At 42.0% G+C, this 17,052-nt stretch overlaps 1 protein-coding gene across 1 annotated transcript; it reads right to left on the bottom strand.

Moving 5' to 3' along the window:
• Positions 1-24: 24 nt before the first annotated feature.
• Positions 25-13,641, bottom strand: pnocb (prepronociceptin b). The gene is made up of 3 exons (XM_080791194.1): positions 13,574-13,641; positions 4,452-4,745; positions 25-2,851 (listed from the first exon to the last, which is right to left on the bottom strand). The coding sequence occupies exons 2-3, from the start codon at positions 4,587-4,589 to the stop codon at positions 2,243-2,245; spliced, it is 747 nt and encodes a 248-aa protein (XP_080647320.1). The 5' UTR covers positions 4,590-4,745; positions 13,574-13,641; the 3' UTR covers positions 25-2,242.
• Positions 13,642-17,052: the final 3,411 nt, after the last annotated feature.

Raw genomic sequence — 17,052 nt, forward strand, 5'->3', positions numbered from 1 at the left:
GTCTAACACAAATCTAAGAAACGTCCTGTGAAATTCAGATCGTGGTGTAATTGTTTTTCATTTCTGCATGACACGCCACAAGAGAAATAGCAAACTAGTTTATTATAGTTTTCTCTATACAGACATTTTATGACGGAGACTTAGAACAATGATATATAGGTTATAAATGTGGTTCAAAATGTACACAATATTCACAAATTCCATTGTTTTGTGGTTGCATTGAGAGAGAAACGCACAAGCTTACACACATGCACATGCAATTAGGCACGGACCGTCACACTCACACAACTGCGCACACACACTCCACAATCACCCGAATATGTTAAACACTTTATGCTGCAAAACAATATCTGACCCTCATGGTGAAAAAGAAACATCTAACGTGTTTTCTTTTATGAACCGAAGCATGAGCAATCTGGGCTTATATTGCCAAGGACCGACATTTACATGCACAATTCAATCTAACATTCAACCAACAACCAAATGCACGTTCTTTAACCAAATGCACATTATTTTGAAGTGCTCAGTCAGTCAACCTCTGTCATCTTGCAATGCAATGCACAAGTGGGGGTTGAGGGGTTCCTTGAAATAAAAAAGGTGGATAATCACTGCTATAAAGCCACACAGTGTGGCCCACACCTAGAAATCTCTCTTATGGTGGTCCCTGGTGTATCTTATAAAATGGAGGGTCTTTGGGCTTATCAATTTGTAGGTACTTGACATGAAAGGGTTTGAGAGCAAGCGCCCTAACTGACTGATCAGGAGGGTTCAGTAACTTCAGTTACGGGCTGAGCCTCTGTCATAATGGTGCTGTATTCCACTTTGGTTGCATGGAAAGGGAGCTACGGTAGCTCGGCATGTTTGTTTCCCTTCAAACACTAGAGGGCACTAGTGATGCATTGAGATTGAGAATAGAGGACCTCGATTTTGCAGCTGCTGAGCTGTCCAAGACTGACTGCAATTTACTTAGACAGATTTGGGTGTTCATTTGTTGAAGATGTTATTTCATTACCGTAATCAAACTTAGATTTGGTATTGAGATAATGTTTGTTGGGATAATTCTACGATCACAGCTCGGCTATCAAAGTGATTCTAATGCTGTTTCTCAAGTCAATGCTACCCAAATGAAAATCTGATCCACTTGGATATGGGGATTAAAAGTTCTTCTCTCTTGGGCCAAGCGTTGTAATTTAGAACTGCTGATTTTGAAAGATACATTGACATAGGGAGCCAGTGTGTTAGGATTGTGTTGTTGTGCCTCATAGATATATAGACAGATACCCTTCATCAGACATTTAAGAGATTAAATGTGATTTTAAAACGATAACATTTTCTCTCAACTATCACAGTGAAGTTAGTGAACCCAGAGGGGGGGAGAAAATGGTATATTGCCACAGTTGCAGTTGTGGATTTGGGGAGTGCAGGGTTGGTGAGCACCTTTGAAAACACAAGTTGACCTGTCATTTATCCATTAAATTTGGTTCCCTCGACCATAAAATGGGATTCTTTATGGTTGCTATAAACCAGAAATGTATAGATTCCAACCTCAGAATTGGCCCATTACCTCCAGTTTTCTTGTACTTTATTATTATTTCTTGTAATTAAATTATTAAAATACATTTTTACCGTTTAGTTCATCCCAATTCCCAAAGCTACATTTTTCTGGTTCAGTGGGTGGCTCAGGCATGAGTTGGAAGTCCATTGTCATGAGAGCTACAGTAGACACAGCTCAGCTAGCAGCCTCTCTCAAGCATGGACTACACTACACAGTGCAAACAACTGCAAACTAAAACAACACAAGTTCCACTCACACTCATGCTGAAAGTGCATTCATCATGGTCTTGCGCTGACCATGAAATTCACCTCAGTCCAATCAATCTGTTTGAAGATTGATTTGTATGTTTGTCTAAATCTCATTTGGCCCTGATACTGACACAAAAACATTCAATTGCACTTCTCTGATTCTTTTATTTTACGTACAGAATGGGCATGTGAATATGCTCATAAGGAAGGAAATTATCGATGATAATTGTCGCAAAGAACATTCCTTGTTTAACTTCTATACACAGACAAGAGGTGTAGCAAAGATGACATACAGTTATTCTTCATGTGGCATTCTCGCACGATGACAACAAATTTCACAGTTTAAGATTCTTGAGTGAGTTGTTGAAAACAATGGGCTGAGGTAACTGGGCCAGCATTCTGTTAAAAGCAGAACCGGTTTCAACAGGGGAATACACCGTTACAGCTGGTTTTGCCTCCGAAGCGCTGCAGGGCTGGCACTGAACCTTCCACTGCGGTTGTTCCTCAGTCCCAGGTACTGCCTGAGCAGCTGGTTCACCCGTTTCTGGCTGTTCCATTTGCGGGCAGATTTGCGGACACCTATAAACCCTCCGTAGCGCTTCTGCAAGGGCCTCACCGGGTCAAGCAATTTCCTGTATCCGTGGCGACCCCTGAGGAAACCACCAAAGCGTTTGGATAAGCTGATGGCTTGGGCGTCCTCAGTGTTCCCCTCTGATTGGCTGTCTCTTGAGGCATCCCTCTCCTCCCTGTCTCCCTCCTCCTCCTTCTCGCTGTCTTCCAGCGGACCCAGGACTAAGGAGTCATACTGAGCACTGTGTTGCTTCTGGGGTAGCAGATCCCAGTCCTGGTAGTGCTCCACGGCGGCAGACCGTAGCAGTTCATCGTCAGAGTCCAGGTCTGGCAGGGTCAACTCGACGCCCTCAACTGTTGCCTCGGAGAGAGCGCCTTCCTCAGGAGCAGAGGGGTACTGCGGCAGGTTGACGGCTCTTCTGCACAGCTCCCAGGTGAGGGAAGAAGAGACCTGACCCTCACACTCCAACAGACACACCTGTGGGAGGAGAGGAGAGATGGATTTATCATACAATAAATAAACCACGTCTGGGTGTATGTACATATATACGTACGTGTGTACATACGTCTGTAATCCACGTAACTCTAGAACCGTTCGCCCCACCGACTTCAAATTCAACACACGCCACCACAGGGAGTGCAGTGCCCGGCCTTGAGTCGGTCGGATACACGATTGTCCAGAACCGTCAGGTCAGGTTCTGCCAGTAGACCTAATGAGCCTACCGGTAACTCCCCACACCTGTACAATTTCCAGGCTCTGCCTGAGCCAATTGATTGCCATGGCAACCCCCACAACTGCCATTTGATTGTCAGTCCATGCATGCATTCCTGATTACGGGCAGGTCTGTCTCTCCATTATGTCCAAATATGGATCAGACTGACGTCATATTACCTACGTCATAGCCTAGGACTGGCCTTGAAGTACTCTGGTAACGACGGATTATGGTGCGGGTAATTCCAGCTCGAATGATGGGTACTGCACTAATTTCTTTAATTGGCTAAGCTTAATGATGATATCACTGGCACATGTTTCCAATTTGCGCTGTAATGAAAGCCTGTGATGTTGGATTAAGGTGCAAGATGACGCAAGTAAGAGCCAAGACCCAGATTGAGGTAGGAAACAAATCCCATTTACTCGTCAAATTTTCCACCAAATGAGATAAACTGTGTTGTTATCGGAAAAAACCTGCTCACATCAAAGGGAATTAGAGGAGAGGGATTTCCGCAGTGAATCAATCGGCGGAAATTAATTATCCATCGTAATGAAATGCGTGCGCCAGGGGATTCTCCACATCAGATCAATGGGCCAATCTGAAAAGAGTTTATGATGAAGATGCAGAGAGAGAGTTAATAAAGAATACCAAGGTGTGTGTCTGTGTGTGTGCGTGTGCGCGTGTGCGTGCGTGCGTGTCTGTGTTTTATGGTAAGAGAGAGACTGAAAGAAAGGGAGAGAGGGGGGTGTGTGTGTGGAATTGCTTGCTGAGTTCCATCTGCGTCTCTGCTGGAAAGTGACGACCGTAATGAGAAGCTGACACAATGTGTCAGTCAGCGGTGCGAGCCTACGCTGATGACACTATGAAGCTGCAGACAATTACATAGTTCTATTACCACTTTCCAAAAGGTCCCAGCTGCCTTTCTCTGCATCATTATCAGCTAAATTAGCCGTCCCATCGCTGTATCCGCGGACGCCCACAGACTATTTTTGCGCAGTGACGTGTCGTTCTAGTCTGTTCGGAATAAAGTTTCCTATACCAAGTCTAAGCATTGGTTAGAGATTGGTTAGAGTTTTGGTGGGGCTATATATGCATTCTATGGTTGAAGGGGATGCTTTTGAGTCATGGTGCCACATGCTCAAGAAAATACTGTCTATGCTTCCACACACATGTGTACGCACGCACGCACGCACACACACACACACACACACACACACACACACACACACACACACACACACACACACCGTATATATACCCACTACACATACGTATACACATACGTATACTCAGAAACAGATCCGCAAACAACAACCACATGTATGCCCACACATGCATACCACATACACACTGGCACACACTTACCAGGGTGCTGAAGCCTTGCTGCAGCTGCTGCTTCTGTAGGAACAGCCCACAGGCCAGGCATTCCCCCTGACAGTCTGTGTGTCCTGGGGAGAAGAGACACGCCAGTAACACTGCCAAGAACCACAGAGGGGTCTTCATCTCTCCAGGCAGGCCCAGACAGGCAGGACGGAGGCACGGAGATGAGCACTGATGAGCACTGAAGTAGCACAGCTGGAGGATGTGGGTCCTTGGTGGAGGAGAGCAGGGCTGAGATGCTTGGCGTCCAAGGAAATATAGCACCTATCTGGGTTCAATCTGTAAGGGTAAACAAATCAGTAGGGAGATTAATGCTTTGGGGTTTCAGATTTGAGCTTTAGTTATGCTATGCCTCAAACCGTGATATGTACAGCAATGCGTGTACATAACATTTGAAAATTTAAAATGTTCCAATAGAAGCGTCTAAATTGATTTGTCTTGATTAACCACTTCAGCCCTGTATTTTAAGTATTCTTCATTGTACAGTCGTGGCATACAAAAATAGCAAAAATCAAGAAATCGAGGCACAAGTTAGAGGTCATGTCGCCCAGCCCTAGTAAAAAGCACCATCTGAATGGAGAAGTAAAGGAAATTAGCTGAATGCATGCTATATAGATGGATGTTTGTTGGGTTTTAACTAGGGGTGCTCCCAATCCAATTCCGATTATTTCAAAATGACTTGATGGGCCCCAATTTCCGATCACGTGATCGGATCGGGGTACGATTAAGTATAAATGAGACGTAGCCTGCGGAGTTAGTTCAGTCAGTCATACTCAAGGGAGTTCATGCCATGCTCAAAGGCGCATACTATACTCAAGGGGTTAACATGCTGCATTACTATGTGGGTGTATTCAGTGTGTGCAAGTCCCACATGTCATTCGCTGATGCGGCAGTCAGCTGACCAATTGGGCGGGCTACTTAAGCTCACTAGTCTGCATGCTCTTTCTACCTTCCTTCTGCTTATGGTTCCTGGTTGTTATGTGATGTTTGCTCCCACCACCGGTGAGCTCTGTTATTTATGTTCCCCATGCGGGGGAGTGGTTATTGTATATCTATCTCCCTGCTCTTAATGTTTAATGATGGTGTTTGATCGTGCCGAGCAGGGAGAAAATGCAGCCAAGATAATATATTACCGGTATATGCACACTTGTATTCTCATTCTATAATACATATTGGTTAAATCTATTCGTGAGTTGTCTGACTGAAAGGGCTCAATTGGTTAAGAATAAAACCTATTATGATACCCAAAGACACCACAAACAGTATACCGGTAACTGCATGGATGGCAGAGCAATAATTATGAGGTTATTGACTCTAGTCAGAGACGCTGTGAGCTTGCACCGTGCAATATCGATCGAGTCTTAGTATGTGTGTGAAACAAAGGCAAGCAATCACCATGTCGCCAACAACTATGAACTGTCACCACTAACGCCTTTAGTCCATTATAGCCTACATAATGAAACAGAAACAGGTCATGTGTGACATGGGATCATTTGGGAAAAGTGGCTTTTATAGGAAATCATTTACAATCATTTGATTGTCTTACATATGATGTGTATAGGGATCCTCTGGTTTCCTGCTGACTACTCCTGCTGGTTTGTTTTCTTTCCTTAAATTAGCCACACGACAATAACAAATACAATGGTGAACAATATAGTTATCTTTATAGTTATTGTGCCCAGTGGCGCTTAACTAATTAATATTTGGGACAAACACTGTTTTAATAAATGGCACATTTCGAGACCTCTTGGGATCTGTCAACAAAGACATGTGAGTTTTGTGTTTTTCTCATAGCTCATTTGCTCAGCTTGGCAAATAATCAATGGAACTGAATTTACATTCCAAGAGTTCATGGCGTGGCGTTAGTCCCTGAGCTGCAACCCAAAGAAGTGAACACAGTATTTCATCTTCAGTAGACTACTCTTATACCTAGACGCCGATATTGTGACGATGACATTGTATTGTGACAATGTACATTTTCTTTATATAACAAAATAATATTTTGTTATATAAAGAAAATGTACAAGATCAGAAATATACAAGCTCACCAATCAACAAGCTTGTTTATAAATCGATTATTTTCGCTATTTTGGAAAGTGATAGGCTTATGTGGGGAAAAGAAGACAGTAATAATATTGATATATTGATCAGCCTTATTTCAGGGGCAGTATTGTGCAGAATGTTCTATGCAAATCTCAACAAGTGTTGTGACCAGCAGAGAATGAGAGCAGACATAATGTGTGATGCTGCTCCTGCCGCTGCCTGATCGAGTGCTGTGCAAAGTGAAGCCTATTAATATAACTCATCATAGAGCTGTAATAGTGATATAAATTAGGGCTATGTTGTCTCTAATGGGGGAATGGAGAGGTGTCCTGAATGTAAGTAGGGGCAGAAAGATTCCACTGTGCTCTTTGACGAAGCTCTGACTCACTGCTATCCATTAGGGATTAGGCCACTGTATGTATGAAGCCCCAAAACAGTCGTTTAAGCACTCACTAATGCACACAGAACATAATGGTCTCTCTTCCCCCCCCTCTCTCTCTCTCTCTCTGTGTGCCAGTCTTTCTCTCTTGTACTCTCTTTTTGTTTTTCTGTCTCAGTCCCCCTCACCCCAAAAAATACTTCCATGTCCCTACATCTCTTCCATCCTGTCTCTCAGTCTGTCCTTCCATTTCTTTAATTATATGTCCTTTATACGTCCTTTTCAGGTTGTATAATGCCTGAAATTAGATTTGTGGTGACGTTTCAGAGTTGTATTGTGGGTATTCACTTTTTTCTTTGAGGCCAGAAAGAACATTAACACTAAATAGGTATTTCTTTCCATTTGGAAGATGAATGACATACTGTAGTGACATGGTCAGTTTCTCAGGAAAAAAGGATGAATCCATGGTTGAGCTAACTCAGAACCGCTATTTGTGTCTATATATAAGTGTGTAAGGTCTTGTGTCTGTGATTTCTTTCCCATAATCTCATGTGATTTCTATAATGACTGCACAGTAAAATCCTAGAGTGTTCACACTCTAGTCAGATTTACTTTAACGCTATATATATTATTGTTATGATTATTTCGTTCTTTCTAATGTGAGCAATATTAGTGTAATGTATTTCCCCTCGTACTACACAATTTAATCATAAGGCTACTAGTGAAATAGCATGGAAATATCCTGAACAATGTGACTTAATTCTACGCAAGGTTATCTACACGTAATATAATATGTAATATGAAACCTATTAAACATGTCCCTATCATGTCACTGACAAGACATTTATAAAAAAATGGTTTGGAAGGGATGGGCATTACGGGATAGGGGGAGGTTTAAGGAAGGACAACTGTATACTAGGAGAAATGAATCCGTTCTGTTGGACCAGAGATAAACGGCTGTGTGCCTCAGTGGAGAGAAGTAAGCTCACCCCCTGGCGAGACCACAAGACGGTGTGTTTGCTCCGAGCCGTGCCCTTCCTCGCAGGGAGGAATCTGAAAATGACTCATCGCAGAGAAATGTGTTTAATCCGATTTTGACGTGTCTGCCTTCTCGCTCGCCTTCCTGTGGTTGGAGCTGCTGCGATATACCTGATTAGATCACTACATTCACTAGGGCCGTAGTAAATGACAGGCCGCTACACGTCTGTTTCATGAGCGGGGCCCATTACCTATCCTATTATGGCGCGAGACTTGCTGGTCTGTCATTACCCGGGAGGGACCGGTCCGGTCCTATTCTCACCCTGTACAGATGATGATGTATGTTATTTTGAAACACTTCTGGGGAAAGCTGGGGAAAGCTGTCAAGGTCAAGGACAGAGGTAAAGGGCATCAGAGTCATGACGATGATGTGTGCAAACGTCTCAGTGCATCACTAGGCGGAGTACAATATCTTTGTTTGTCCCTGTTTACCCCCCACTGTCTGGTCTGTCTGTCTGTCTGTCTGTCTGTCTGTCTGTCTGTCTGTCTGTCTGTCTGTCTGTCTGTCTGTCTGTCTGTCTGTCTGTCTGTCTGTCTGTCTGTCTGTCTGTCTGTGTCTGTGTCTGTGTCTGTGTCTGTCCAAGTTCTAGTTAAATAATTGTAGCATAATCACATACTGAATTTATTGACAACTAATTTCCTGTATGGATCATCCCCACTCATACGCATACATGCTCACAGTCACTCACACATGCGCAAATGGCTGGGAAATATGACATCGGCCAATGTTTGATCTATTCTCATAATATCCTGCTTAGAGGACAAACACACATGCACTGTCTTGCACCATTGTCTCAAATGTACTCTCTCTCTCGCTCTCTCACACACACACACACACACACACACACACACACACACACACACTCTTCTCATATACTAAATCAATTAAAGCACAAACACATTTCTATGAAATTACATCCTATTTGATTTCTTCCCAGGCGGCGCCATCATATCGGGTCAATTGAGCGTGTCATTATTGTCATTACTATTGTCTCAACCCATTGTACTCACAGGCTTCCTTGATTGAGAACACATTTACTGCCTCAGTGGAGGCGTTCTACTGAGTGACGTCAATCCAATCATACTTATACTATGGGGTGTCATACCAATGATCATCTCGTTTGGTATCCACATTGCAATTTTCATAATCCATTTATTCAAAAGGCTGTCTAATTATAACTTGCGCAAGCAGAGTGCACAAGTTCTGCGATCGGCTGGGTATGTATGTATGTATACGTCAGTGTCCTCCAACAGCCAATAAGGGACCACCATTCTTGGTGACGTAAGGTACGTTTCAAGGTGGGTATAATTAAGGTCAACAACGGGACTAAAGGATTTAGAATAGAAGAGGTCTAGGACTCAGAGCAGCAGTCGTACCCAGACAGACAACAGAGTCTAGAGAGCTCTAGGACTCAGAGCAGCAGTCGTACCTAGACAGTGAGCTCTAGTCTATAGGCCAGGGACTCAGAGCAGCAGTCGTACCCAGACAGATCAGAGCTCTAGTCTATAGGGACTCAGAGCAGCAGTCGTACCCAGACAGCAGAGAGCTCTAGGACTCAGAGCAGCAGTCGTACCCAGACAGTAGAGAGCTCTAGGACTCAGAGCAGCAGTCGTACCCAGACAGCAGAGAGCTCTAGGACTCAGAGCAGCAGTCGTACAGGTAGCAGCAGAGAGCATTAGCACTCAAAGCAGCAGCCGTACCAGCAGTGGTTGCTTGCGCACAAACAAGTAGGCCATGCAAGGCGCAAGTTGGCATCTCGACAGAGTGCATTTCTAGTTCCCTTTGTAACGGACCCGCAGGGGGGGGGGTTTCCATGGTCACAACAATGTGTTTTCCCTAAGACTTTTATTTTGAAAGTCTTCCTGCCTGTCAGTCTCTGAGACTTATTTTGACGGTTTCCTGCACAAACTTTGGCAGTCTGATTGAAATGATCAAGTTCACCTGTGGTGCTCTTTGGCCCAGCATGGTGCTGCAGAACAGCTAGCTCTGAGCTACAGAATAGCAACATTATATAAAAAGCCCTCAGTAGAAGAGCGAGGAACAGCATACACGGAAAGGTTTTGTTTGATATGGAAAGGATGGCCAACTTATATACTCTAAGATGACCAAACCAACCTTGAAAATGCCATTTGCACATGCCATTTTATTAGCACCGAGCTGGAAGGGGAAAAAGGTGATCATTTTATTTTTTGTCATTTATCAGTTTATCTTGTACTGTCGAGTTGAGGGATGTTGGGTCTTATTTTTGTCATTTATTGTCTTTTTATATGGCATTTTGATATGGTGGTTTATGTATGCACATTGTCTACTTGTATTGGTGATGATTGAAGGCCTATGGAAAACATGCATCTTATTATGTTAATTTGTGTTGAATGTTTGCAAACATGTGATAATTGATTGTGTATTTTGTCATTTTTTTCCTAGTTTCTATGTTGGGTTCCAAAATAAGTAAGTAAAACTTGTCAGTTGCCTTTTAATACCCAGCAGGTCCACTACACCCATATCAAAATATAACTAGTGCTTTAACATAGGCTGGGGGAATATTGGGGTGGGGGGGTACCACATCAATACTGCATGGAATTGTGGACAAAGGTTTTGGCTCCGTGGCTCAAGGTGAATAAATAATGGACCTTGTCCTTGATATGAGAGTCTACTCTACACCATATTCATACATTGTTTCAAGTGCTGCAATCATGGTGGAGGTTTCCTAGAAGGGCCAGATCTGTGTGTGTGTGTGTGTGTGTGTGTGTGTGTGTGTGTGTGTGTGTGTGTGCACCAAATTGGAAATGGCGGCACTCCAAAAAATGCAACCGCAAGACTTTAAATCAAAGGTCTAATCTTCTATATGCTGCATCAGTCTAACATGATTCAGTCATAGCCTTCATCCTTGGGTGAAAAAGCCTCTGGTCAAAGCGTGTCAGACTGAGCTGTGGAAGGGAGGTATGCTTAATCCATTAAAATGGGGAAACATCTGTGTAATTTTAGATTTTATGCGCTGCTGTAAAGGTGACCGTGATGCGCATGCATAAAGTGAGTGGCAAATCGAGTGGCAAAGGAAGTGAGATATGTTGTTTAATGCAATCAGATAGGACTTTTCTGTCTGGATGTATAGGCTGTCTGTCAAGGCCAGAAAGTCATTTCTTCACACCGAGTTTGAGCTTGTAGATCTGATATGATTGAAAAATCTTGAAAGTGTGCAAATCTTTAAATATATACATTTTTAACCAAACATGTTTTACTTCTGGGCATCCCTGGAACAAAATATTTCAGATTTCGGGTCCTTGACATGAAAACGTTTGAAAACACCCTGACATGACAAAAACGACAAACGCCACTGAAACATTTGTTTTTCAGAGAACTGTTGTAGAACTGGCCTGAGGTCTTAATGGGTAAAGTAAATGACACACCAACATTGTCAAAAACAAGAGACTTTCATGAGTGCAGAGGAACCCCCTAGAGCCTGTATTGGTCAGTGTTGTACGTCACCAGCTAGGGCTGATCCAGGAATACCGGTGTGTATATACAGTATTATACACTTGAGGGCTCACTGGCACTGGGTAAAAACATAAAATCAGTCGACACTCATGAACGTATATGTACTGTATTGTACTGACATCTGCTCCATTACCGATAAGCAATTCTGAATTGTAAAGACTTTCTTGAATGTCATGGATATGTCATCATTAATTCAAGCATGAGTTAATGACTGATTATGACAACGCCTCTATGACTGAGCTAAAGAGGTAGGTAGGTACTGTATGATATGCACCTTTATATCTGCATCAATGCAGTTAAAACTATAGAATTGAATTATATGGGTTTTTTGTGTGTAATCCCAACAGCCCTTTTTGTCGATTTCTGAAAGGCTGCACTTCAAGCTATTTAAGGTAAGAGATGAAAGTCCATCCGTGGCCTGCACCACTAACCCATGCAAACTGTTGCTGATGCCGCTGGTCTGCAGACTAGCTGTCTTCAGTGATCTAGAGTCTGTTAAACTGGATTGACAGTTGACACCTCAACAAATCCATTGGACATGCAGCTCCAAGGAAAGCAATCCCTATCCGCTCCAGGGAGACTAGGCACCATCTTCTATAAGCGTTTATGTGAATGATAAAATTGTGGAAGGAAAAAATAATAATCAAAAATAATTATATTTGCATGGGCGTAATTGTCTTGAAAGCAGTGTGTGTGATTACTTTGCTATTCTTATACACCAGTAATCCCACGGGTGAGTCACAGCCTGTGCTTAAACAAGACAAAAGCAGGACTTCAGTGCTACAAGAATTATTAACGATTAAGGGGAGAAATACCTATCGGAGGACGTGATTATACTGTAGGTCATCGGCCAATTCAATATAGGAGGTTCATAATTTAAATGCAAACAATACATTAAAATTAAAGTCTTTGTAGTTAGTGATTAGGAGAATAAACGGCCAAAACAATATTTTAAAAACTTGATTGCAATTGAATGTTTAATTTAATCTAATCGAAAAAATTACCAAACCACCTGGGTCTGGCTTTACAAGTTATAATTAAAGTTTTCTATCATTTTCAAAGAATAAAACCCGACCACTGGGTTACTGAAACACATTGTGAATTATTCAATAGCCTACTTTCAATATTTGAAGATGCAACACAAATATTTACTATCCTGAGATAAAACTGTATTTCATTCTTCATTAAAACATTGCCATGGTGTTGAATCATTATCTATTAATTACACAGCCATGGCTCATATTTAACTCCTATCTGCGTGTGTAACTGGCTGTTCTATTCTCTTTCCAGATAAGGAGAACAGATTGTGCACATTCATTACCATTATCATTACAATCACCATTAGCATGCTTTATAGAGTAATAAATGTTCTCAGTGGACTGTATTCACTTATTAAGTTTATTCCTATACTGCCTTCTCGGGCAAGATACAGTGGAGCCGCTTCTGTAGTGAATGAAACGGCGTTTGTCACAAATTAATTTAAGAATACTTCTTCTCTATGTACTCCCCCAGGCAATTCCCAATAATGTAATGCATAGCTTGTGATGCTCCTAGACGTTTATTTAGTTCACTTATTTGACACATTGCGTCAGGTTCAGGCTAACGTTGCCCATTTGCGACAGTGAACATTAAATCTCCTAGTTCTGTTTTTCATTTTTTCACTTATATTTATTTTCATGCCTTGCGTATGAAATGTGCTATAACTAAACATCCCTTGCCAAATTGTCCTTGCTGATCAAAAACATCCACTTTCAATATTAGACTGCTTATGATAGCAGCAGTACTATCAGAGCTGAGGAAAGGAGAAAGAAGTCGTGGAAAAATAAGCCAAGGTACTCCAAGTGAGAAGAGTAATCCTTCAAAGTACATAGTATAAAACCACAGCAATCCCCAAGGAACCATTACAATTCACATGTAAATGCAGGTGCACATAACAGGGACCATGAGTCCTTAACACGCAGACAATGAACTGTGACAAACTCTCCCCTCATCCCCGAACAAGAGCCTTTTCCATCTCTGCCTCATTTGCAGCTAACACACTTCATGAAACTGAAACATTTGTTCCCACCTGACCTCAATGCACAGGTAGAGACTGATAGAGGCAGAACAAAAGAAAAGCAATTAAATTAGATGATAACAGCTCTCCCTTACCTGTATGGTGTTCTCTCTGACCGGTTCCTTTTCCCTGGAAGAGAGAGTTCAGTGGCTCGACTGTTATCCTTAGGCTAGGAGTTTCAACTACTGAGTGTGAGACTCCTCTGAGGCTCTTTATAATGGCACACCCCTTCCCTCCAGGCTCAACTCCCTCACCCCTCCCCCTGTATATCGCCCATTCACATACCTATAGGGGGGAGCTAGTTACTGGAGGGGTTGTGCGTAACAGGGTCTGTTATGCACAAACCGGATGGTCCGATGGTGACGTATTTCCTACGCCACCACTTTCATCTTCATTGAGCCAACTAATGGAGCTCTAAAAATATGCATCATCAGCCATGTCCCAGAAGTCCAGAATCATGTTTATTCCCTCAAGAAACCTGCAACCGAGGTAAAGTAAAGACTAAGAAAGAGGGGCTGAAATGAGACATAGAATCTAGACACTCCTGCCAGGTGCAAGTGAGAAATACAATGCTGCATCAACCATCGCTGGCCAATAGGCTTGTTCAACCTAGGACTCTTCATGGAACAAAGACTGATATTGAATATATTTATCAATGCAGTCCAAGAGATCTGCATGCACACACGCAGGCACATTCACACACACACACACACACACACACACACACACACACACACACACAACATGAATGGTTCTGTAGACAGAATGATGTTGAGTCATATGAGGCAGAAATGGAAAACAAGAGACATGTCAACCCAAGGTTGAGAGAGGACTCTGTCATCCATTAGTCCACTGCACCAAGCCCCAAAATATGCTTAAGGCATGTGCTAAAGCACTAAAAACCAAGGTGTCTCTCTGTCTCAGTGTGTGTCCCTCTCTCTCTGGGCCTGCTAATGCACTAAAAACCAAGGTGTCTCTCTGTCTCAGTGTGTGTCTCTCTCTCTCTGGGCCCTGGAGTGTGAACCAGACCTCTTCAAAAACTCTTTAGGGACTTACCTGGCAGACAGGGGGGGATCATGAAAGATGGTGGATGGTGATGGAGGATCATGGTGATGATGAATGCTGAAAATCAAAACCAATAGATATGCTGAAAATGTCAGTGATCATATCTATGACGTTAATGATAATTATAATCATGATAATGTCAGCGATAATAGTCAGGATGTTTACGATAATCAAAAATAATGATGTCTGCATTGAAAATGCCAATACCTAATAATAATATATGACGAACAACAACATTTCACTGCTTAAAGTCACACTCCGAGTTCAGCTTTCTGTCATTCTGCTCTTCCTTTAACCACATTAACCCTGGCATTCCTAAATTTGGTAAATTTACATACGATATATTCTTTTTAATTCAAAAATAGCTAAAATAGCTGATCTAAGAGCTCGTAGGACCGCTATCTACTATACAAGTGAAAAGGTGTACCCATACTCATTCTTCATGCTCTATCTCCGACCGAACCACACTTTTACCACACATCTCTATATGCAAAATAAATTCGCCACCCTCCCCGAACTGACATAGCCTATTTTTTAGCCGTTCAAGTTTCTTATTTACTCTGCAAATATTACTTTTATGAAAATCACGATCGAGCCAGCAGATAAACGGGTGCCACAACACGCCGAGAAACAAGGAATTTAACCACGCTACTTGCATACACTGCAACTCGCTTACAATTCGCAAACCTGGCAACACTGCCTGCCTCTTACGTCACCAGCTCTGCTCCTCCTGGCCTCCGTAGTCCGTCGCGCTCACAATCTGTCGCAGCCATCTTGCTTTTCTTTTGGATGGGCGAGTGGACATTTAATGCTAATAAATTAATTATAGGTCCAGCAAGCAAATCATGATGGTCTGATTGTGCTCAATAGGTCACAATAACGTTCCGAAATTAGGTGTTGTGTTTTGTATGGCATTTTCCCCAGTAGTAGTTGCATATCTATCTCAGCTTTTGCCTGATAGCACACATGCTAACGTCAGCAGCCATAGCAACATACAGTGTGCGCAGACATAACATGAGTTGTTTACAACACAAACACACGGCCTTTTCACCACGCAATACACACAACAGCTCGGGAGTTATTAAACCGAACGTGGACGCTGTTTCAGTGTTACATTTGCTGCGCATATCGGAATAATTGTAACGGCATGCATGATAAATGTAACAACGCTAAAAAACACCATTAAACATATCGTTTTCACCTTAAAGCTATTACATTTCATTGAAGCAACTCCTTAGCATTGTTTTCATACCATGGATGTGATAAGATAATGTATCAAACATAAGGGAAATATTAAATAGGATCGGGTACGTGTACCAGTTTGGCCATTTCTTTTTTTTCAATGGGGCAATACATTGATTAAACAAACGTTTGATTGATTGAGTTGTACAACGTTATACAACCCTAAACTAATTTTAGAATACACTACACAATACAATACAATTTTAGAACATATTTTGCACGTTCCATTTTTTTACTCAGAGATCCCTTTAGCTACACATGTAATATTTCCAGGCAACGGACCTACACATGTCAGCTACCATAAACCACTTCAAGTTATTAGGACGAAATAACTGACAGGAGTGACGGTGCTGTGCTGTGAGTAAACTAATAGGGGAGAGCCGCCAAGGATGTAACATTTTGCACGTTTCATTCTTTTACTCAGAGATCCGTTTAGCTACACATGTAATATTTTCAGGCAACGGACCTACACATGTCAGCTACCATAAACCACTTCAAGTTATTTTTTTGATAAAACAGGTCGGGAGTTATTCAACCGAACGTGGACGCTGTTTCAGTGTTACATTTGCTGCGCATATCGGATCAATTGTAACGGCATGCATGATAAATGTAACAACGCTAAAAAACACCATTAAACATATCGTTCTCAGCTTAAAGCAATTACATTTCATTGAAGCAACTCCTTAGCATTGTTTTTATACCATGGATGTGATAAGAAAATGTATCAAACATAAGGGAAATATTAAATAGTATCGGGTGTACCAGTACCAGTTTGGCCATTTCTTTTTTTTCAATGGGGCAATACATTGATTAAACAAACGTTTGATTGATTGAGTTGTACAACGTTATACAACCCTAAACTAATTTCAGAATACACTACACGATACAATACCATTTCAGAACATATAATATTGGCCAATATGTCAAATATGTAAATATTACATATAATGGCATTGAATGGAAGCGGACCATTTGTAACACATGTTACAAATGACCCGCTTTTGCAAGTTTTCTTTGCAGTTGCTTACAGACCAGAATGAACGTGAATTCCGTCTAAACACGATGCAAACTAATGAAGAACATAAGCATGAACACATCCATGTGGATTTTTATTCACCAACACCAAAGACAAAAATTGTACCACACATATACTCCAGGTGTAAAATTAGACGCATTTTGAAGGTAAACACTTCAAACTTCAAACTCCTGGCCACGTAGAGTACGTTGCTGTACACATACTGACGCGATGGCGTCATGGTGGCGTTGA

Source organism: Protomyctophum bolini (genome assembly GCF_963924005.1).
Source record: "Protomyctophum bolini genome assembly, chromosome: 19".
NCBI classification, from domain to species: Eukaryota; Metazoa; Chordata; class Actinopteri; order Myctophiformes; family Myctophidae; genus Protomyctophum; species Protomyctophum bolini.